Source organism: Sus scrofa, chromosome 1 (assembly GCF_054392235.1).
Source record: "Sus scrofa isolate SSC_HxYL_T2T_F1_AM1 chromosome 1, Sscrofa_HxYL_maternal_Yorkshire_Landrace_v2.0, whole genome shotgun sequence".
NCBI lineage: Eukaryota > Metazoa > Chordata > Mammalia > Artiodactyla > Suidae > Sus > Sus scrofa.
In genome coordinates, this window is record NC_139383.1 from 43,255,542 (window position 1) to 43,278,390 (window position 22,849).

A 22,849-nucleotide genomic window follows, 5' to 3' on the forward strand; every position below is an offset into this window, starting at 1 on the left:
TAACTTATAGTGTCAGTAACCAAGTTATAGGTCTAATTGAAGCCATATAGGTTTGTTTTGGGTTTTTTGTTTGTTTGTTTGTTTTTTGTCTTTTTGCCTTTTCTAGGGTAGCACCCGTGGCATATGGAGGTTCCCAGGCTAGGGGTCTAATCAGAGCTATAGCCGCTGGCCTTCGCCAGAGCCACAGCAACGCGCGGGATCTGAGCCAAGTCTGGGACCTTCACCACAGCTCACGGCAATGCCAGATCCTTAACCCACTGAGCAAGGCCAGGGATCGAACCTGCAACCTCATGGTTCCTAGTCGGATTCGTTAGCCACTGAGCCATGACGGGAACTCTGAAGCCATATGGTTTTTTTTGTTTTTTGTTTGTTTGTTTATTTTGTCGTTTTGCTATTTCTTTGGGCCGCTCCCGCGGCATATGGAGGTTCCCAGGCTAGGGGTCCAATCAGAGCTGTAGCCACTGGCCTATGCCAGAGCCACAGCAACGAGGGATCCGAGCCCCGTCTGCAACCTACACCACAGCTCATGGCAACGCCAGATCGTTAACCTACTGAGCAAGGGCAGGGACCGAACCCGCAACCTCATGGTTCCTAGTCAGATTTGTTAACCACTGCGCCACGACGGGAACTCCGCCATATGGTTTTATTGTTGAGAAGACCAATAGTTTTATTGTTCCCTGACTATGTTACTTAAATCTGAAAACATTTTTAAACTTTGGGAGTTTGGTACCTTACATTTTGTCCTGGGTTCTTGATGAAATAGAAGAGGAAACCAAAAGGCAAGTGATGCAGTAGGAGCTTAAAAAGGAGTATCAGTATTTGAATTTACCTTTTTAAACTGTGCAAATCAGTTCCTGCACCTGGCAAATGGCAGCACAATGCCATGTATGAAGTCATTTGAGAGATCTTATGTGGTGACACAACTGTAGACTGCTAAACTAAGTAATGATTTTGAAAAGATAATGTTTTGTTATTTTCCAGGTTCTTTTCAAACTTAACTAGGATAGCATCTCATCAAGGGCAAGACAGCAGAGTCTTAAAAAATAAAAGATACCCTCACTGTTTGCTGAGGACACATTTTAGGAGAAAATTTAACATTGCAATAATATATTTGCTGCACTAAATTATACTCACATACCTAGGTAGAAGTAAAGTCCAAAATTTTAAAATAGCATGATGGCAGTTTGGGGGGGAGGAGGGAGAAAGTGGAATGGATGGGGAGTTTGGTGTTGGTAGATGCACATTCTTACATTTAGAATGAGTAAGTATTGAGGTCCTATCCTACAGCACAGAGAAATATGTCCAGTCTCTTGGAGATAGAACATGATGGAAGAAAGAATGAGAAATATATATACACACACACCAGGTCACTATGCTGTACAGCAGAAATTGACACAACACTGTAAATCAACTATACTCTTAAAATCAAACATACAGTTGAATTTAGTGGCAAAAAGAAGTCAAGACAGAAAGTTTCAACATGGTGATAAGATTCATGTATTCAAAATATGGAGTTATGTTAGGTAAATTATTATTCAGGAAAAATAAAGATGCTTGCGGCAGTTTATTTACTCAGTAAACATGTCGAGCCCTAAGTGGCATCATGGTCTCTTCTAGCTGCTAACATCACAAAGATTAAAAGACAAGGCTTTTGTTCTCAAGATGCTGACAACCTTGTAGCAAGACAGACAAGTAAATATTTATTGTGCGCTGTGATTCTAACAGCCCTACAAGAGCCATGGCACCAGCCCCCACTGGGCCGATCTTCAGTTTTTTAGCCCCTACTAGGCCTACCAATCAGAATCTCAGAGGTGGGACCTGGGAATCTGTCTTGTTAAACTCACCTGTGTTCTCACTAAGGAGCCAGGCTTGGGAAGATTGCTCCACACCCAGTTTGTCTGCTACTCCCAGAATCTTGTGAAGTTGCCTCTCAGGTGGCATCCTTCACAGCCTAGTCTCTGGCTACGGGGGAAAACCAGAACAGGACAGAACAAGTCCTTCTCCCCAGCCCCACTGAGAGGGCTCTGGCCTGAGGGGGCAGAAAGGGCCGTGGAAGAGGCAGATCAGTGTTCCTTAGAGACATCCACGCACATGAGGTGTGAAAATCTAAGGGCAGATCATGCACTTGGAGAGTTTCCTGTTCTTTCTAGATGATACATAGGAGCAGTACTTTCACCGCTTTACTCTTTCCTCTTCCCATTGCTTGTGCATCTCTTATATGGAGTCAATCTAGATGTGAATGGTAACTAGCCAGCTTTATCAACCTTGTTAGAAAGCAGGGGAGGTGTGTATACTGAGCACTGAAAACTACCAAAAAAATATGTAATGGACTGTGACAATACCATTATGGTGTTTTCATATTGTGCAGTTTTGTAGGAATTTTCATACCTAATTTCATAACCATTTTGGGGGGTGCTAAGCAGTTTTTTTTAAATTGAGGCCCCATTAATCTAGAAACTGATAGGTGAGTGTCATACAGGCTGTTTTCTGACCTGATTCTATAGGTTAGGAGGAGACCACGAAGGCATTGGGGTCTTTTTTGCCATAGCCACAGGGTTTGGCGCTCAGTAGAGAGCTGTGCTGTACGCGACTAAGGCTACGCTAACTGCTATAGCAAACAGTGACTTCACACAATCTAAGAATTAACTCTCAAGCATTACAGGATGGTTTGGTCAGGAATCTTTGTTTATGGCCATACCCACAGCATATGGAAATTCCCAGGGTCGGGTCAAATCAGAGCTGCCACTGCCAGTCTATACCACAGCCACAGCAATGCCAGATCCAAGCTACATACAGTGACCTATGCCGCAGCTTGTGGCAGTGATGGATCCTTTTTCTTTTTCTTTTTCTTTTTTGCTTTTTTTAGTAGAGCTGCATTCACAGCATATGGAAGTTCCCAGGCTAGCAGATGAATCGGAGCCACAGCTGCTGGCCTGTGCCATAGCCACAGCCACAGCCACTCGAGATCCAAGCCATGTCTGTGACCCACGCCACAGCTCAGGGCAATGCCGGATTCTTAACCCACTGAGCAAGGCCAGGGATCTAACCCACATACCGATGGACTCTAGTTGAGTTTGTTAACCACTGAGCCACAAAGGGAACTCCCAACACTGGATCCTTAACCCACTGAGCAAGGCCAGGAATCAAACCTGCATCCTCGTGGACAGCATGTTGTGTTCTTAACCCCCTTAGCCAGAGTGCAAACTCTTGGGTGGGACAATCCTGGGAACCCAACTAAGACACCGTTGAACTGAGAAAGACAAGTATATCCCCCCACCCCACCCCCTGCACAGTTTGTACCACAGTTGACCAGAGACTGGTTAATTTCAATAACAGTGTCTACTTAGAAAGGGGGAAGATGGGAAATACAATGCAGGCAATGGACTGTAGAAACTGGGGTCCCTTGGGGATGGCATTATTAAGGAAAGTTATATTATTAAACCCTGGTTCTAATTCTAAGATAACTCCTTTTCCATTGTTCTCTGGCCCCTGGCTCAGCTCAGCACACATAAGGGTTCTCCTTGTCGTCTACCTTCCTTGGCCACATCTGGAGGCTGCGCCTGAGCTCTCAGCCTGCGTGCTCCTGGAGCAAGCTTAGGGGACTAGGATTGTTTTTTTGGGGTATTGTTTTTGGTGTTTTTTTTGTTGTTGGTGGTGGTTTTTTGTTTTGTTTTGTTTTTGCCTTTTTTAGGGCCGCACCCAAAGCATATGGAGATTCCTAGGTCGAATCAGAGCTGTAGCTGCCAGCCTACACCACAGCCACAGCAACGCAGGCTCCAAGCCAAGTCTGCAATCTACACCACAGCTCACAGCAACACTGGATCCTTAACCCACTGAGTGAGGCCAGGGATCGAACCTGCGTCCTCATGGATGCTAGTCAGATTGGTTAACCACTGAGCCATGATGGGAACTCCGGGACCAGGATTATTGCTTTTGTTTATTTTCTATAAGCATGCCGTTTACTTTGATCCTTTCCTCTGACCTTTCTCGTATCAGCTTTGAGATTCACAGACTACATAAAGTCCACCCTTTTAAGGTATACAATTCTGTGGTTTTTAGTATATCATAGAGTTGTGCAGCTATCCCTGCTAATTCCCCAACATTTTAATCACCCCTGAGAGAAATCTCGTATCCTTTAGCTGTTGCTCCCCATTTTCCCCTCTCTCCCAAGTCCTTGACAACTACTAATCTTCTTTCTGTCCCTATGGATTTGCCTGTTCTGAACATTTCACATAAACTGAATGATATAAGATATGACTTTTTGTGTCTGGCAGCTTTCAGTTGTTTTCAAGGTTTATCCACGTTGTTGCATGTGTCAGTAATTTGTTCCTTTTATGGCTGAATAGTCTTGCGTTTTATGAATATACCACATTTTGTTTACCTGTTCATCAGTTACTACAAATTTGGCCTATTTCCACTTTTTGGCTATCATGAATAACCCTACTGGAGTTCTCATCGCAGTGCAGTGGAAATGAATCTGACTAGGAACCACGAGGTTGCGAGTTTGATCCCTGGCCTTGCTCATTGGGTTAAGAATCCGGCATTGCTATCAGCTGTGGTGTGGGTCGAAGACACGGCTTGGATCTGGAGTTGCTGTGGCTGTGGTGTAGGCCACTGGCTATATCTCCAATTAGACCGCTAGCCTGGGAACCTCCATATGCCATGGGTGCAGACCTAGAAAGACAAAAAGACAAAAAACAAAAAAAACCCTACTAAAAAGATTCATGTACAAGTTTCTGTAGGACCTGTGTTTTCATTACTCTTGAGTATATACACAGGAATAGATGCTGGGACAAATGGGAACCCTATATTTAACTTTTTGATGAACTTCTAAACTGTTTTCCAAAGCCACTGTACCATTTTATAATTCCTTGAGCAGTGTATGAAGGTTCCAGTTTCTCTACATCCTTGCTAACACTTGTTGTCATGTTTGTGGTTATAACAATCCTAATGTGTCTAAAGTGGTTTCTCACTGTGGTTTTCATTTGCATTTTCCTAATAACTAGAGACATTGAGCTTATTGGCCACTTGTGTATTTTCCTTGGAGATATGTCTGTCCAGCTCCTTTACCCACGTTTTAACTGGGTTGTCATTTTATTGTTGAGTTCCAAGAGTTTTTGGTACATTCTGGGTGTAAGTCCTTTATCAGATATATGAGGTGCAAATAATTTCTTCCATTCTGTGGGTTTTTTCACTTCTCTGATAGCATCCTTTGAAGCACAGAAGTTTTTAATTTTGATGGAGTCCATTTGATCTGTTTTGTCTTTTTTTGCTTGTGCTTTTGGTGTCATATCTGCCAAAGGTTGTTTTACAACTTGAAAGGAACTGTGGATAAAAAAATTAATCAGTAGCCAATTGAAGAAAGAAATGGGGAATTGTATTTGAGCCCACCCGAGGATTATAACATCAGAAACAGCCTTTCAGGAAGCTCTGAGGACTGTTCTGCCCTTTAGAGGTCCAAGCCCCTTAGAAGTTTTATAAGTTTTTGAGACAAAGGATCGTATGTCAAATGATGTGTTGTTGACAGTTTACACAGTCCAGATCTATGCATATTAAGTGAGTAATGGGTCCTGGGTCATTGTGGCCCCTTACAGTATTAAGAAGGAAGGTTTTCTCCTAAGGAGGTCTGGTTAATGCAGATGCACAATACGCACTAAAGGGGAAGGAGGAGGCCCAAGTGGGCAGAGAAAATTTTTATGTTTAAATTTTCTTGTCTTGCCATTAAATGTGAATTTTATTTCATCACAACAAAAGCTTTGTCAGACTGAGTTTGTGGTCTCTTTGGCAGTACAGATCCCATGGAAACTCAGGTCTCTGATCCCTTTGCTTACAATCACTTACATATGCAAGCACCCAGAATTCTTTTCTTGACATAGTTCTCAAGCTGGATTTTTGAGGGTTTTTTCCTTCTTTGCCCTGTCTTAGCTTGGGCTGCTGTAACCCAATACCCTAGACTGGATGGCTTCAACAACAGACATTTATTTCTCACAGTTCTAGGGGCTGGGAAGTCCAAGATCAAGGTACTGACAGATTCAGTTCCTAGTTGGGACCCATCTCCTGGCTTACAAACTATAAACAGCTGCCTTCTTGGTGTGTGTGTGTGTGTGTGTGTGTGTGTGTGTGTGCGCGCGCGCGCGCGCATGCACATGGAGAGAAAGAGCTCTGGTCTTTCTTCCTCTTCTTTAAGGACATGAATCCCATTACGAGGGCTCTACCTCATAATTGGGTTTAGATGACCACATCTAAACCTAATTACCTGTCCAAGACCCCCACTCTTATCACCTACTTGGGGGGTTAGGGCTTCAGAATATGAATTTTGGGGGGAACCCAAACATTCAGTCTATAGCAGCCTCTATTCCTTTTTTAAAAAAATTATGGTTAAAAAAAAAAGCCGAAACATAAAATTTACCATCCTAATTACTTTTAAGTATACAGTTCAGTAGTGTTAAGTGCGTTCTTATTGTTGTGCAACCAGTCTTCAGAACTCTTTTCATCTTGCACCACTGAAACTCTATACCCATTAAACAACTCCCCATTTTCCACTCTCCCCAGTCCCTGGCAACCACCATTTTACTTTCTGTTTCTATGAATGTGACCATTCTAGAAACTGTGTTTTGTGGCAGGACTGCTCCACACACTCCTTCAGGTGGCTCTGTCATTCCAGGGCCTTTTCCTTATCTGTCTCAGCCAAGAGAGAGAGAACTGGGGAGAGCTACACAGGGAGGCTTTTAGGAGCCCAAGCTGGACATAGCATATGGTCTTTACCCCCATTCCATGGGCGAGATTTGTTATTACAGCTTCACTCTACTATAAAGGAGGAGGGGAAATTTAATCTTGCTCTGTCCCCAGAGAAAAAGAAAAACAAGGTTTGGTGAACACAGAGCAGGCACTGCTGTAGGCTCGAGCTGAAGTCGGAATTGCCAGCACGTAGGTAGTGATTAAAGCCATGACCCAACTCGGGGCCCACCCATCAAGCTCTAATGAGAGTAATGGGGGATCATCACAAAAACAAGAGTGCTCTCTAGAAGGCTTGTCATGGTAAAAATAATGTATGTAGCCTAACTTTACAATGTTTAGAAAAATCACTCTCTTTTTTTTTTGGTCTTTTAGGGCCACACCCGAAGCATGTGGAGGTTCCCAGGCTGGGGGTCAAATTGGAGCTATAGGCAGTGGCCTACACCACAGCCACAGCAGTGCAGGATATGAGCTACATCTAGGACCTATACCACAGCTTGTGGCAACTCCAGATCCTTAACCCACTGAGTAAGGCCAGGGATCGAACCTGCGTCCTCATGGTTACTAGTCAGATTCATTTCTGCTGAGCCACGATGGGAACTCTGAAAAATCACTCTTATGTTTATAGGAAAATTTAAACATGTGGATTGAAAATGGAAAAGCAGCTTTTTCAGAAACTACAATGTTTTCACTCCTTGAAGTTAAGGCAGAAAAATACATATCTTAGCATGATTATTTTATGACTGATGAAGCTGAGTATATAAAATGACTCTGAACTTTAGAATACTGAACTAAGGGAGTTCTCATTGTGATGCAGCAGAAATGAATCTAATTAGTATCCATGAGGACGCAAGTTTGATCCCTGCCCTCACTCAGTGAGTCAGGGATCCAGCATTGCCGTGAGCTGTGATGTAGGTCGCAGATGCGGCTCTGCTCGATCCTGCATTGCTGTGGTTGTGGCATAGGCCAGCAGCCATTAGCTCCAATTCATCCCCTAGCCTGGAAACTTCCATATGCTGCTTGTGTGGCCCTAAAAAGAAAAAAAAAAAAAAAAAAAAGAAAAAAAAAAAAAACAAACAAAGAGAAAAAAAGAAATACTGAACTACATAAAGATTTATTTTTTTATTTATCATTTATTCAGTCATGCTTATTGAGCATTTAATATGTGACAGGTAGAATGAGCATTATAGCAATAAGTCACAGGCCCTCAAGGGGGATCAAATTAAGTGGAAAAAAAAATAAGGCAAGGAAATAAATACCCAAAACATCAAGCAGAATCTTTAAAGGCATAGGAAATGTTTAAAATAGTATGAGAAAAAGAATGTATGGCTGGGTCACTATGCTATACAGCAGAAATTGGCACAACACTGTAAATAACTATCCTGTAAAATCAAAATAAAATAAAATAAAACAAATGTTACACCACCAGGGTTGCACTCTGGAGGTGAAAGAGCATCGGTTTTGGAGTTAAACGGTCTGGGTTTGAATCGCAGCTCTGCTGCTTTCCATGTAACCTTGAGGAAGTTATTAACATCTCAAACATCTAGTTGCCTTATTTCCAAGTTGGTGATAATAACACCTACCTTTCAGGTCATTGTGAAGATTAGGGGTAATATGTATACATAAAGCCTCATGTAGTCCTAGGTACTGCAAACATGGTAGTTACGTCTTCTTAGTATCATTGAGGAGGGTAGAGCTCGTATTGGATGGGAAAAATGACCCTTACCTTACACTCGTTCATGTGTTCCTCAGTCAGGAGCATTTAGCAAACAATTACTGTGCACCAATTAGACCGTGAACATGTATCCGTGTTCTCTAAAGCCCCATTCAGTTTGTAATGCAGTCGCGTTTGTATCACAGGTCTGCAACCACCAGCCTTATGTACCGTTTTCCCCTCTTTCAAGTGACCAGAGACTACTCTGTCCTTCCTGGCTGTCCCCCTAATCCTCTTTGCCACTGGCAGCTGCCTGACCTGCTGTCCCACACAATCACCTCTTCCCTCGCCCACCTGCCTTTCGTTGCTCAAATTTCCACTCACTGCCCCTCAGGCAGCCTTTTTTCTTTACCTTTAAATATTCCTTAGCCCCCTTCCCTAAACTTATTCTTTCTGTAGTTTCCCAGGTACGTCAGGAACAATCCACCACGTTCTGTCTCCATGTTTATTCTCCTCCGTGTTCATCACAGATAACTAAGATTCTGTCTTATAGATCTCTCTCTGCAGACACCAACGCCAGTACCACTACCAGCATCCATTGCACAGCGTCCTGTCCAGCAGGCTCTGTATTGAGCTTCCTCATCTTTCAGCAGTTCTACTGTAAACTAATTGAAGGCAGGGACTAGCTGTACACCCTCCTCAATTCTCAGTACAATCCTTTGCAGACAGGAAATGAGGGAATGGCTTGTAAATATTTCTTGATCAGAGAGAAGACAATTAATTTATTTTACCTCTCAGAAAATAATTTTAAGAAACTAATTCATATGCAGTTGTGTTTTTTTCATTGCCACTATTACAGCAATATACTTTTTTTATGGTAAATCCATACAGCCTCACTTCAGTGTGGCTTAAGTGTGCTTTTTGTGGGATTAGTTAGGAACCATTTATTTCATTGGTTAAAGAGGATTTAGTTTCCAGTGAAAGTGCCTTGTCTTTCTCTTCTGTGTCTTCTTGTGCCATTTACCACAAATAAAGATTCTCAAACTTTTTCAGTCTTCAGGCATGAGGTAATTGCTAGAGGCAACTGGAAATAGACCAGGGATTAGCAAACCTAGCACATGTTTGCTGATGTCACAGGGCTGTGCCTGCTGAGAGGCAGACATGTCACTACAAGTGAAAACAGTCACTGACGAGAGAGCATACAAACTTACAGAGAAAGGATTCCACACTTGTTAGTGTCAGTGAATGCCCTAGATTGTTTTGAGGCCTTGCCAGTCGTTGATAAGTTTAAGAACAATACCTACATTCTGTCACCGCCATACCTATCCCGCCACCACACCCGCCTCTTCCTGGACCTTGCCCTCTCTTCCGCGTGTCCCAGCCATGGTGCTTCTGTCCACTCACCCACCACACCGACCTCTTCAGCCTTCCCTTCCCTGTGGCGCCTCAAAAGCACTGCTAATCAGCCTTTATTTTTCCTGATTTCTTCTTCCCCTGTCCCTCAGTCTCTCCCTCCCTTTCCCTCTGTTTCTTTCACTTTTAGAAAAACCAAAATAAGTGAATACCCACAGCAAGTCCAGATGTCATGAAGGGCCCAGTTCAAAAACTACTTCCTAATGTTTCTTGGAGTGTCTCTTCCCTCCACGTGGATGAATACACACCATCTTTAATTTCCCCTGGGAGGTTTATGCTTCTAGACTTATCATGTTCTGCCTCGTCTTACCATTATAGTTAGTGGATTGCAAGCTCCTCAAGAGCAGTGAGCATGTTTGGTTTAACTTTATATACCTCTTAACACCCCTTAGCGGAAGGTTCTGCTCGAAGTCAGGGCGTAAGAAGTATTTCTTGAACACTTCTCTTCAAGATAGGCTAGTGTAAATGTTCTTCATTTGAACTTGATGTTTGTGATACCTCCTGTCTCATTCCACATTCTCTTTCACATGAGTGTTCCTAGATTTTCAGGGTGCAAGAGCAGCCCCTTTCTGTTAACAAGTTTAATCTTACTTTTCATTTGAATCTCAATAGTCTGAATTGTACCCTCTCTTTCTGTAGCCTCGTGTGCAAGCTGAACACAAGGACCACCATCCTGGCAGCAACTAACCCCAAAGGCCAGTATGACCCCCAAGAGACTGTGTCAGTGAACATCGCCCTTGGCAGTCCTCTCTTAAGTCGATTTGACCTGATCCTGGTTTTGCTTGATACCAAGAATGAAGACTGGGACCGGGTGATTTCCTCCTTTATCTTAGAAAACAAAGGTATGTGGAGACAAATCATTCAAAGTGACAAAAAGTAAACATAACAAATGAAATTCTCCTTGAGGAAGAGGTACCATACATAATGGGCAACAGGGAGCTGCTTAGACAGAAGCAGTGCAAGGAGTCAGTTAGTGAGCAGAGTGATAAGCAGGAGGGAAAGGCCCTTTCTCTGCTTGCCTTTGATGAGACCAGATTTGCTAAGCATGTCCTTTGTGATGAAAAGGGGCCATCTAATGATACCTAATTACCACATAGTATACCTCTCACACACAAAGAAAAGTAGAATTAGTGAAACAGAATTCTAAATGTGGGTTCTAGGAGTTCCCGCTGTAGCTCAGAGTTTTAAAAACCCAATACAGTCTGCACAAGGATGTGGGTTCAGTCCTCCGGCCTCGCTCAGTGGATTAAGGATCCAAGGATCCAGCATCGCTGAAAGCTGTGGTGGAGGTCGAACACACATCTTAGATCACACATTGCTATGGCTGTGATGCAGACCGGCAGTTGTAGCTCCGATTTGACCCCTAGCCTGGGAACTTCCATATGCTACAGGCGCAGGCCTAAAATTAAGTAAATAAATAAATGCAAATGTGGAGATTTATTTAACAAATTAGATTTACCAAGTACTATTTATTACTTTATATGGCAGAAAATAATTATTCTGAATAATTTTAACCCTGGTAGGAAGCCTATCTTTATGAGGCTTAGAGCTGTTTCTTATAGAACTACCTGCTATGCAGAGATGGGTCTAGATTTCAATGGCCACAAAACCCAAATGTTATTTTTTAAAAAGTGAGTACAAGAACTTAGCAAAACCCTTAATATGAAATGTTTGCCTGTTCTTAGAAATTACTGACCCAACACCTGACATATACAGGTTACCCAAGCAAATCAGAGAAGCTCTGGAGCATGGAAAAGATGAAAACCTACTTCTGCCTCATTAGGAATCTACAGCCCACACTGTCTGACGTGGGCAATCAAGTTCTTCTCCGGTACTACCAGATGCAAAGGCAGAGTGATTCCCGAAATGCTGCCCGGACAACCATCCGCCTGTTGGAGAGCTTGATACGATTAGCAGAAGGTATATTTCATTCCACAAATAATACTTTTATTGGGTGCCCAGTGTGTGCAAGGCATGGGACTTGGCACCGTGAATTCAGAGAAGAGTAAGGATAATCTCTGAGGTCATTTAGAAAGTCAAAGCTTGAAACTATGAAACCTCCACTTTTCCGGGGACAGGTTATAGATGTTGTGTGGAATGGAGCCTCATTAGGAAAAAGGAATCTTTGCAACATCTCAGAATCTCCTTACTTAAGATGTCATTTAGAAAGTCTTATTTACTGATGTTTTGTTTCTCAATGGTTTGTTAGCATTTGGAGTGGAATATTCCCTTGTTGGAAACTGTTTCTTATATAGCATCTCTGGTTATTTTTCACTAATTACCACTCATAGCCGACCATTAACATATTAACGCTAATTTGACAGCACCATGCTCTATCCCGTCACTAAGGAATGGGACTTATATGCATGCATGTATGCAGCTAATATGCATCTCTGGATTTTTTTTTCTAATATTGAAATTTACATTTAACCCTTACATAAATAATTCTTAAAAAAAAATTCACGTGAAATAACTATATCATATGATGACATAATATATGCTTAATAAAAAATTCTATAAAACACACGCACTCCACTTTTTCAAGGATTTCTATCTAATATTGAGGCAAGAAATATTCAAGATTCAGACTTGCAAGTTTAGTAATTTTGAAAATCTCACAGGTAGAGAGACGTGCCAGAGAAGAGAAATTAATTTTAATGTTCATTTTGTATATTTTGTAATAGATTAGAAAGTTAGAATCAAAAGTGTTTGAATATTGAATATATGCTTCTATTGCCCCTTTCTTTGTTGGAACCCAGAGTATTTTTTCATGTAAATACACAGAATTGCCATGGGCTGTGCAGAAGGATTAGGCCCATTATTAGAGAAATAGCCTCTAAGCTGGTTGAACATAAACTTTTGTGCTTGTTCTCATAAAATACATCTGTTAGTAGCTCATTTAGAAAATATGGTTTTGGGATGGGGGAGTAGCACATATATCACCTCAATTATTCATAAAAATAATTCACATCTTCATAATTTCAAATGCACCTTCATAGCTCATGCTCGCCTGATGTTTCGTGACACAGTGACTCTGGAAGATGCTATTACAGCAGTGTCAGTAATGGAGTCCTCCATGCAGGTAACGATATTTTGTACCTGATGGTTAACCCTTCTTAGAGGCGTTGTTTAATAAAAGACAATTTATAGGTGTTTCCATTGTGTCGTAGTAGGTTAATGATCCGGCTTGTCTCTGTGGAGGCCCCAGTTCAATGTCCAACTGGAATTTGATCCCTGACCGGGGGTTCCATATGCCATGGGTGCAGCCAAAATAAAAGGAAAAAAACAATTTATAGCAAATAGGAGTTATAATAAAAATGACCATATTCTAGGTCTAATAATTCCTGGAAATAGATCCGAAGGAAACCATTTAAAAGAAGGGAGTTCCCGTTGTAGCTCAGCAGGTTAAGAACCTGACATGGTGTCGCTGAGGATGCAGGTTCGATCCCAGGCCTCACTCAGTGGATTAAAGATCTGGTGTTACCAGGAGTTGCAGTATAGGTCACAGATGTGGCTCGGATCTGGTGTTGCTGTGGCTCAGACCTGCAGCTGTAGCTCTGATTCAATCCTTAGCCCAGGAACTTCCTTCCATATGCTGCAAGTGTGGCTGTAAAAAGGGAAAAAAAAAAAAAAAAAAAAAAAGGAGGGAAAAAAATTGTCATGGAAACAGTCTCTGCATCTGTAACCTTGCTTTATTCACTGGTATAAAGTAGTGAGTCGCAAACCTTTTTCTCCTCAACACACCTGAGAGATGTTTGTAGTCCCACAAGAGGCAGCGTGTCTTCACAGAGCAATGCCTGCCACCAGGAATTGGGGAAGAAGACTACTGAAATTTGAAAAAGGCTCCCTGGTGACTCATACCCACAATGGGGATGCAGGGGACTGGTCTTAGCCATCTGGGATGAAGCCTAGCCTGGTGACGCTCTCTGTGTTTTCCATTTTCTCACCCCTTCAGGGAGGTGCACTTCTGGGAGGTGTGAATGCACTCCACACTTCCTTTCCTGAAAACCCTCTGAAGCAGTACCAGAGGCAGTGTGAACTCATTCTGGAAAAACTGGAACTGCACAACGTCTTGAGTGAAGAGCTAAGAAGACTTGAAAGGTGAGAAAAGAAAACCAAGAAAAGCATGCAATGGAAAATGCTTGCTTGGCATTTAGTGAAAGGAAGGAAACATAAAGTAAGTGGAAAATCTGTCTCTTCTCTCTCTAGGGGATTTTAGTCATCTAGTGCTGTATAATCAACTGCTTCAAAGCTCGGTGGCTTAAAAAACAAACACCACACCATTTCAGCGCTCATTCTTATGGGAGTTAGAAGTTCAAGTGCGCTCAGTGTGGGTGGCTCATCTCCATTCCCCAGAGTACCAGCTGAAGTCACTCATACACCTGTGTTGAGCTGGGAGCTCAACTGGGGTTGGAACGTCCAAGATGGCTTCCATCACACATGTGGTGCCTTAGCTGGGGTGGCTTAAATGGCTATGGATTGGCTGGGCTCTTACTACTGTAAAGTAGGGAGAATTCTGAGATGATAGCTGAGGGCTCAAGTAGCTTAGCAAAGTAGAAGCCACCAGGCCTCTTATGGGCTGGACCAGAACTGAGGCAGCATCACTTCTGCCACATGTTATAGGTCAGAGCAGGTCACGAGGGCAGCCCACATGCCAGGTAAAGGGCAGTGGACACACCTTTTGATGGGGAAAGAGACATGAACATATAGGAATGAGGGAATTGGTGGCTACGCTGTAGAGACCACCTTCTGCAGCTACATTTCCTTGGTGTGCTGCTTTGGTAAGCCTCTTGGAGAACACTGACTGGTCCTTTACTAAGCATCATAAACTGGGTCCTGATTATTTATGAGAAGCTCCAAGGTATGGTGCTTAGAGTTCACACCCAATATGACACATAGTTTCCATGGAATCAAGTAAACTGTGCTTATTACACCACTTCCTCCTCTTCTTCTTTGGCTCATAAGAAATGGAGCAGTGCTATTCAGAGAGGTGCTGTTAAGGAAGAGGAAGTTGGACTCTTAGGAGAGTGATCGGTCCCAGCCCAGGCCAGACCCACACACAAAACTTTTTAATGACACTTTTTTGTACGACTTTTCCTCACCAGGAGAGGACATGTGCAAGGATGTTTACACAAAGGATCTTAGTGCTTATTAATATTCTAATTCTGTTCTTATTGTTTTAAAGCTTTCTCTAAGCATAATAAATATTTGATCATTAGTGTTTATATAATCCTGGTGGAAGAAAATTGCAGGTAGAGCCCGAGGCCCAGGCTGCTTTCAGGCTAGCCTTGCTGGAATGCTGGAAAGGCTATGACAGGAGAGCTAAGAGTACTGACTCTCACCTGGGGAGGGCCCTCCTAGTCCGTGAGCAGCAGCTCTGACCCTCCCTTCAGCATCACCGTTTTCTTTCCCTCCATGCCCAAGTCCAGAACTTTTAAAAATTTGTGTATTTCATAGTCAGACTAAAAGAAACTCCCAAGTGAGTAGGATATATTTTACACTAAGAAGGGAATTTGTTTTTCATCCTACAGGGGAGCAGCTCAGGTATGACAAAAGCAATGTTTCAAAACTCCCCTTTCTAGTGACTTGTTAAAGTGTGGACACATGAGAAGGAATGTATCACATGCATTACCTAATTGATGTTTGCCTAAATTTTAACCTTTGCCTGCTCCCCAACACATGAGCTCCTAGAAAGCTGGACTCTGAGTCTGTGCCTGTGAAACAGGAGTGAGGAATGGCAGGTGTGCCACAGGGCCTCTTTCCGATCAGTGGAAGTAGGTTAGTAATTGGCCTGCACTCAGTTTTGGGGGTGACCTCCAGGTTGGGGGCTGGTGAATCCAGGGCATGTGGGAGCAGAGCAGTGGCACAGGGAGAATTGGGGAACCACACTGCGATTATTGACTGTTTAAGTAAAACCTTGAGAGTTTTCTTTTCCTGGCCTTTCTCTCCTATTCACTGACTCTCTTCATCTAGCAGTGTTCTCTTTCTATTTATAAAGCCTCAGCACAGCCTTTTGGGGAAGTGTGGGGACTGGCTTTGTCCTGCTGATATCCAAGTACCAGCCTGCAGTAAACTTGCACTTTGTCTATAATGAGGCCCTTTTTCTTTTGGTTTCCTGGCTTTTTCATGATCCAGAGCATAGCGTTCAGATCAAAGCTCTTCCTTGGGTTTTTTTCTGGTTTGATGTATCCAGTTCTTTTGAGGCCTGTCCTGGGCTTGGCCTTGACTTTGGAGGGAATGCTTATTTTGAGTGACCAGAAACTGGTCATTTTGATGACCCCTCGCTGGCATATGCCAGATTCAAGAAGGGAAGGGTATGAGGCTCAGAATCAGTGTTGTATGATAGAAAATAGCAATGGGACTTACCAAATTAAAAATGACCCTCCTGGATGGAAAGAAGGAAAACAAAACAAGAGTCAGTGATGCTCTAAAAGATAAGATGCTGCCTTAACAGGTTTTTTTCTTCTGGTATTTCTTCGTCACGCAAGGGCATGTTCTGGAACTGATCCTCACAGCAACAAGACCAGGTGCCCCACAAAGAAAAGTGAATGATCCCCAAGACACACTCTAAAGTGAACCTTAGCAAGTGAGAAAACCCCCAGTAGCTCGTGGGTTTATCCCCTTAAGAGTTTTCTCTCCTTAAGGAGAGCACATATTAATCATAAAACTATCTGTATTTTTATCACTTCTCTTTGGAAAAATGCTTTACCAGTGACAGCCAGCCTCAACTGGTGGCCATCCTACCCACCTCACAAACAGAGTGTGAAGATGCTCTCTTTTAGGAGATGTAGTAAAATGCAAAATTTAAATAGTGGAGAAATTAATTCCCCACATCAAGATCACACTAAAATAAAACTAAATTATTCTACCCTTAAAATCCCCATAAATTCTTAAAGTTATAGAATGTTAACAATTATGAGTATCCCTGACCTCAATTTGATGCTGAAAGTAGTGGTAATTTTGAAAGCTATTTGGGTGGGTTTGGTTTGGTTTGGTTTGGTTTGGCTGTGACTACAGTGAATCCAGATTTTCTTGTATCAACATTCCCAAGTCTACTATGAGTGACTATAACCCAATATTTAAAAAATAATTTTTTGATGTTTTTTTCCCACTGATGGGTTGTAAGCAATAATACAGATTCTTTATAAAGTATTTTGAAACTAATAATAATAAATTAATAAAAAAACACATACACATGGCGTTCCTGTCGTGGCTCAGTGGTTAACGAATCTGACTAGGAACCATGAGGTTGCAGGTTCGATCCCTGGCCTCGATCAGTGGGTTAAGGATCCGGTGTTGCTGTGAGCTGTGGTGTAGGTCACAGACACGGCTCAGATCCCGTGTTGCTGTGGCTCTGATGTAGGCCGGCAGCTACAGCTCTGATTAGACCCCTAGCCTGGGAACCGCCATGTGCCACAGGTGCAGCCCTAGAAAAGACAAAAAAAGAAACAAAAAAAAAGAAAAAAATGCATAATCTTATTTGCCAGAGAGCTATCATTAACATTTTAGTGTATTTAAATATATTTAAATTTAAAATCCATATAATTTTAATGTATTTTCTTCTTTCCCTTTTTCTGTGATTATACATGATATTTAGAATAATTTGCTCATCTGCTTTTTGGTGTGGTTTGTTTTTGGATTTTGTGCATAGAAACAGAGTCATATTGCCCCTTAATACTGAAAAGGTGTTTCTAGGTTGTTAGGAAGGGCTTTCTAAAGGATCTCCTTTTGAGAAGCTACAATCCCTGTTAGAAATTGGTCCTCTGGAATTGTTTCAGTCCCCCCCCCCTTTTTTTTTTTTTTTTTTTGTCTTTTTAAGGCCATACCCACAGCATATGGAAGTTCCCAGGCTAGGGGTTGAATCAGAGCTATATCTGCTGGCCCACTCCACAGCCACAGCAACGCTGCATCCTTAACCCACTGAACAAGACCAGGGATCCAACCCGAGTCCTCATGAATACTAGCTGGGTTCTTTATCACTGAGCCCAACTGGAACTCTTGTTTCAATTTCTAATACGCCCAAGATTTAAAAGGAATCTCACTAGAGAAGCTCTGTCTGTCATCATGAGCAGGTCGGTAGGTTTCAACTCTGTATCAATCTGATGGAGAGTGGCTGCCCAGAACACAGACTGAAACGTGACCAGAAGCAGGAAAAGGGTTACAGCTGCCTGGGGGAGGGAAGTGAGGGAAGTCTGCCATGGATATGAATGCTGGAGTGAGTGCGTGACCTTTTCATGCACTAAAATTCAGTACCTCAGGTAAGTAAGGAGAGAGGAGGAAGAGGCAGTCTCTAGTCTCACTTTGGTTCTGATCTGCAGACTGGCTGCTAAACAACTTGAGCCACTTCTCTTATCAGCAGTCAGCCACAATGCTTGTAGCCACCAGTCTGTCTTATAGTTGAACATTTAACATGAGAGAGAAGACTGACCTTCAAACAATTTTAAATGAATGAAATGGACTTTCAGAGAAATCTGAACATGTAGACAAACCTGCTCCTTCGTTTTCTTTATTTTACCACCATTTTAGGTTTTAGAGCATTTGAATTCTATCCTGATAGGAAAGGACAATTTCTTCCTGCTGCTCTAAGCAACTGTATTTGATATTAACCCAGAATTATGTTGGACTTAAACCCTTAGAAGGCACCTCAGAGAATAAAGAAATGAACGATTAAAGCAATACACATTTTCCTTATCTGCTACAGGTTACAGAATCAGAGCGTGTCTCAATCCCAGCCACCAGCCGTGGAAGCAGAGACGACCCCAGGGCCCCTCAGAGATGATCTAAGGAAAGAATCAAAGTTCAGAATGTCAACTCAGCAGGAATTAAACTGTAGCAAGCACATGCCATCTACCAGAGGCTGTCCCAGGGAAAGGCCACTTCTCCGTCCCCCATCCCAGCTGGGGCCTAATAGACCAGCAAGTAGAAAACACTCAGCTGACCACAGAAATAGCCAAGATGACAGTTTGGACTGGTTTGACTCCATAGCAACTCATCCGATTGAACCTGAAAACACTGTTCCTGTGTCTCCCAGACCCAAAACAAGTCGGGGGGAAATGGCTTTGAAAATCTCCCACAACACATCTCAGGGTAAGGAGAAAAGGGAGCCAGGCCAAAGGAGCAAGTTGGAAACTGGGCCGCTTTCAGCACCAGGAGAGACAGAAGCTCCATTGAAGCCAGATGGCGTTGAGGGTGAAAAGGCAAGAAAGGCAGCAGTGGTGTCTGAAGCGACAGTATCTGCTGACGAGCCAGACTCGTTACTGACCCATCACATCCCCAGGAAACTGCACAAGCTGCGCAAGGAGAGGGCCCGGGAGCTGTGCGGGAATCTGGCCAGGCTGCCCTCACAGCCCGCGCAGGTAGAGAGCCCCAAAAGGGGGCCAGGCACTCCCAAGAGAAAGAAGCAGAAATCTCCTGCTGGGGTGGAAAAGCCACAGTTCAAAAGCTTTCAGAGCCCCAGCCCTCCTGTGGCCAAACTGTCAAAATTTACTTTCAAACAGAAGTCAAAGCTGACCCACCTCCCTGGGGACCATGTGTCTCCCGGCACAGGTGACACGGCAGTTCAGAGGCCTGAAATCCCCCAGCGCGGAGCCGGAGGAGCGGCCCTGGCTGGGAAGGGTCCAGAAAAGCTGGCCTCCACCTCAGGAATCAGCAGCTCGGCTCGGCGGCAGGGGAAGACAAGGAAGGTGTCACGGCAGCCACCGAGGAAGGACCGACCCAAGAAGCGGGCACAGGCCCCTGCAGTGCAGGTGGCTCAGCCTGAATCAGAGCTCGAGAGCAACACTGAGTGTGTCCATCATACTTGTGAAAGAGACGAGAAGGAAGACAGGAAGGAAGAGGTCGGGTGCCATAGTAAAAGTATTAGGGTTCGTGCTTGCACGTTAGCCAGACTGTCAGGCTTCTCGTTCACTTCCCCCTCTGAATCCAAATCAGAATCCCCTCCTCCTCCCACAAGTAAGAATTCGGGTGAGGGAGGCCCCAACCCTCCTCCTTTGACCACAGCCACACCGCTGGGCAGGAAGAGGAAAACTTTTCAGCTGGAGGGATCCACTGAGAGATTGAGTCTTTCTAAAACATCTCTCTTCACTTTACCAGAACTAGATGATGAACCATTAGACTTTGATTGGGATGAAGAAATGAGAAAAAAGCCATAATCATGACAAGCTTTCTGGTCAAATTTTACTTCCACCACTCAACCCAGCACTTGAGTATATAGGCATGGTGTTTATGTACCCACGGAACTGTTGGCCATATTGAGTGCCATTCTGAATACCAGCCACCTCACCAGGTTTTGTCATCTCAGCTTTACCTTCATGGCTTGAAGTTTGCACGATCAATGTAGGTCAGCATGGTACCAGCACTTGAATTGAATTAATTGACAATTGTCCTTAATTTTGCAAGCAGAGTACTTACATTCCCAAAGATGTTTCTGTTTGTTTTGATTGGGCCTTTTTTTTTTTTTTTTTTCTTAGGGGCAGGTTTTCCTGAGATTCCTTTCTTTCATTTACTCAGGAATAGATGCCAGAAAGCTAACACCCATAAAGCTAACAAGACAGATGAACTCTTTTTCTATTTAATCCTTTGTATTTTTTTTAACCCTAGCTGTGCTGAATGTGGTAAATATTTATTATGATTTGTCAAAATCATGTGATTTTTCTAATTTTTTGTGTTTTTTCCTCATATGTCAGATTAAATATGACTAAGGCTCTTGTTTCTTTGAGAGGCATTCTCACAGTCCCATGATAGTCTTAAAAAGATCTGGCAACTGGTCAACTAGTAGATGTCTTGAGGTATTGACTTTTTGAGTTTTCCTTTCTTTCTTGAGCCACCATTTTGTGCTTCTGATTCTTTTTTATGTCTTAGGGACTTACCTTCAAAACATTTTAAATCCTGTGGTTGGAAGAAGAGAGTGTGCACTGGTCTCAGTCATATATCATGGCATCTACCCAAGTGGTTAATATGGAAACATGATTCCCACTAAGTTATGATTCATTTGTCTTTAAAACCAAGCAATGACTGTGTTTGGTAGGAATAGACAACTCAAATTTTGTTTTTCTTAAGTGCTTTTAGAATAATTTCTTCCTTTAGATTCTATCAAGGATTGTTAGGTTTCCACAATTACAGACTTTCTTTTCTTAAGTGTGAATTTGGAAAAAAAATAGATTCTTTCTTTGTATTAGGGACTTTAGACATGAGGTATACTGGAAACTGTATTACTTTGTTTAATGATCGCTTCATTAAGTTCATAAAGAAAAAAGGTGAGGAACCCCAAGTTTTCTTCAGCATGTAAACATTAATTCCAAAAATGACTGATAAAATTTTCTGCAAAATTGTAAACCGTGAGTACAAATTTAGTATAGATGACTCTTGAAATCTTAACACCTTAAGCAGCTGATAAAAAACATACACAAACCGATTATAAAAGTTATTATCACACATTCACTTAAACCTATCTCAAAACGTCAAGACTATGGCTTATGTAATTTCTTCATTTTTTATGTACTTAATAATTATGTTTTTTCTCTACCTAAAAAGTACATTTTCTTTCTGCACTTTCCCAGTGTAGTAATATGATATATTCCTAATCCTTCAGTCTTACTACAACTAAAGGGAAAGGAAAGGATCTGGGTCATTGACCAGTTGATTTTTGGTCTGGAAATGGTCTGATTGTGTAGACTGGGATAGTTCAAACCTGAGCCACAGCGTTGAGCTGACTTTTTTTGATGGTATACTTTCAAGTTCCTTTCTTATATAAATTTTTCTCTTTGAAACTTAGTATCTTTTGCAGTAATGATGCATTAAGCGAGGCATGGCTGATAGTGCCTGATCAATTGGTTTGCCATTAGGGTATTTTGATCTGTTCTGTTTTTACTATTTAATAATGGTTGTATTCTCAAGCTTTCATTTTTCATTTCAATACCAATCCTAGAGCTCTTGATTAATGTAGTTAACTTGTCTCTTCAGGACACTGAGTAATTCATTTACAGTGTTGAATGTCTCTTTCTAAGTTACTTTATGTGACCATCTATGCCATCTTCTACCTGGTTATTTTCTGTACTCATCCTGTTGCTTATGCTAACAAATTCACCCTATTTTTTTTTTTGTTTTTAGTACCTTCTGCCAGGATCATTTGGTCAGGTTACAAGTTCCATGTATTTATTCTTCAGTGCTTACCCAGAGAGAAAGGAGTATATATGTAAATATTATAAACAGACATAATTATTAGAAGAAATAAAATACTCAATATGAATGCTCCCCCCACTTATTAAAAAATTAAACTTGGAGTTCCCGTCGTGGCGCAGTGGTTAACGAATCCGACTAGGAACCATGAGGTTGCGGGTTCGGTCCCTGCCCTTGCTCAGTGGGTTAACGATCCGGCGTTGCCCTGAGCTGTGGTGTAGGTTGCAGACACGGCTCGGATCCCGCGCTGCTGTGGCTCTGGCGTAGGCCGGTGGCTACAGCTCCGATTCAACCCCTAGCCTGGGAACCTCCATATGCCACGGGAGCGGCCCAAGAAATAGCAACAACAACAACAACAAAAAGACAAAAAAGACAAAAAAAAAAAAAAAAAAAAATTAAACTTGTGTCACAGCTTACTTTTGTATTATGCTTCTTTGCTTGTATTTAATGCTTAAATTCTCCTAATGTGGTCAGTGGGAAGTCCCTTTATGTTGACACCCACATCCTTTTAGGACTGATTTTCCTAAAAGTACCTGTGATATCTGAAATAAAGTAGCATATGCCAGACCCATTTTTTTTTTCCTGCCTCAAGTCATAGAATCAGCCACCCCTAAGGCACTTGTGTTTCCTATGATATTAAAGGCCTAACTCAGGGTTCAGGGGTGCATGGAAGAATCCATACTACCACTGCTGTGGGGTCCCTCACCAGTTTCAGAGCTGAAATGTTTAGTGTCCTGAGGTCACATTTTATCCTGCTGTGTCCTACTTTTTTTACACTGTGTGATTTCACAACAACTGACTTTCTCTTATATGGTATTTAATGTTGTACCAACCAAAAACATAGATGTCTCGGGGGGAATATGCACAGTC

The 22,849-nt window shown here is 42.4% G+C and overlaps 1 protein-coding gene across 6 annotated transcripts in view; it reads left to right on the forward strand.

The window, feature by feature from the left end:
- The window catches only part of MCM9 (minichromosome maintenance 9 homologous recombination repair factor), a 96,297-nt gene extending 73,747 nt beyond the window's left edge, over window positions 1-22,550 (forward strand). For all 6 annotated transcript variants that reach the window (XM_003353232.5, XM_084958144.1, XM_084958134.1 and 3 more), the window contains 5 exons: window positions 10,442-10,644; window positions 11,519-11,722; window positions 12,802-12,884; window positions 13,758-13,903; window positions 18,504-22,550. In XM_003353232.5, coding sequence (XP_003353280.4) covers window positions 10,442-10,644; window positions 11,519-11,722; window positions 12,802-12,884; window positions 13,758-13,903; window positions 18,504-19,953 — 2,086 coding nt within the window. In that variant the 3' untranslated portion in view covers window positions 19,954-22,550. The remainder of the gene's footprint in view (window positions 1-10,441; window positions 10,645-11,518; window positions 11,723-12,801; window positions 12,885-13,757; window positions 13,904-18,503) is intronic.
- Window positions 22,551-22,849: the final 299 nt, after the last annotated feature.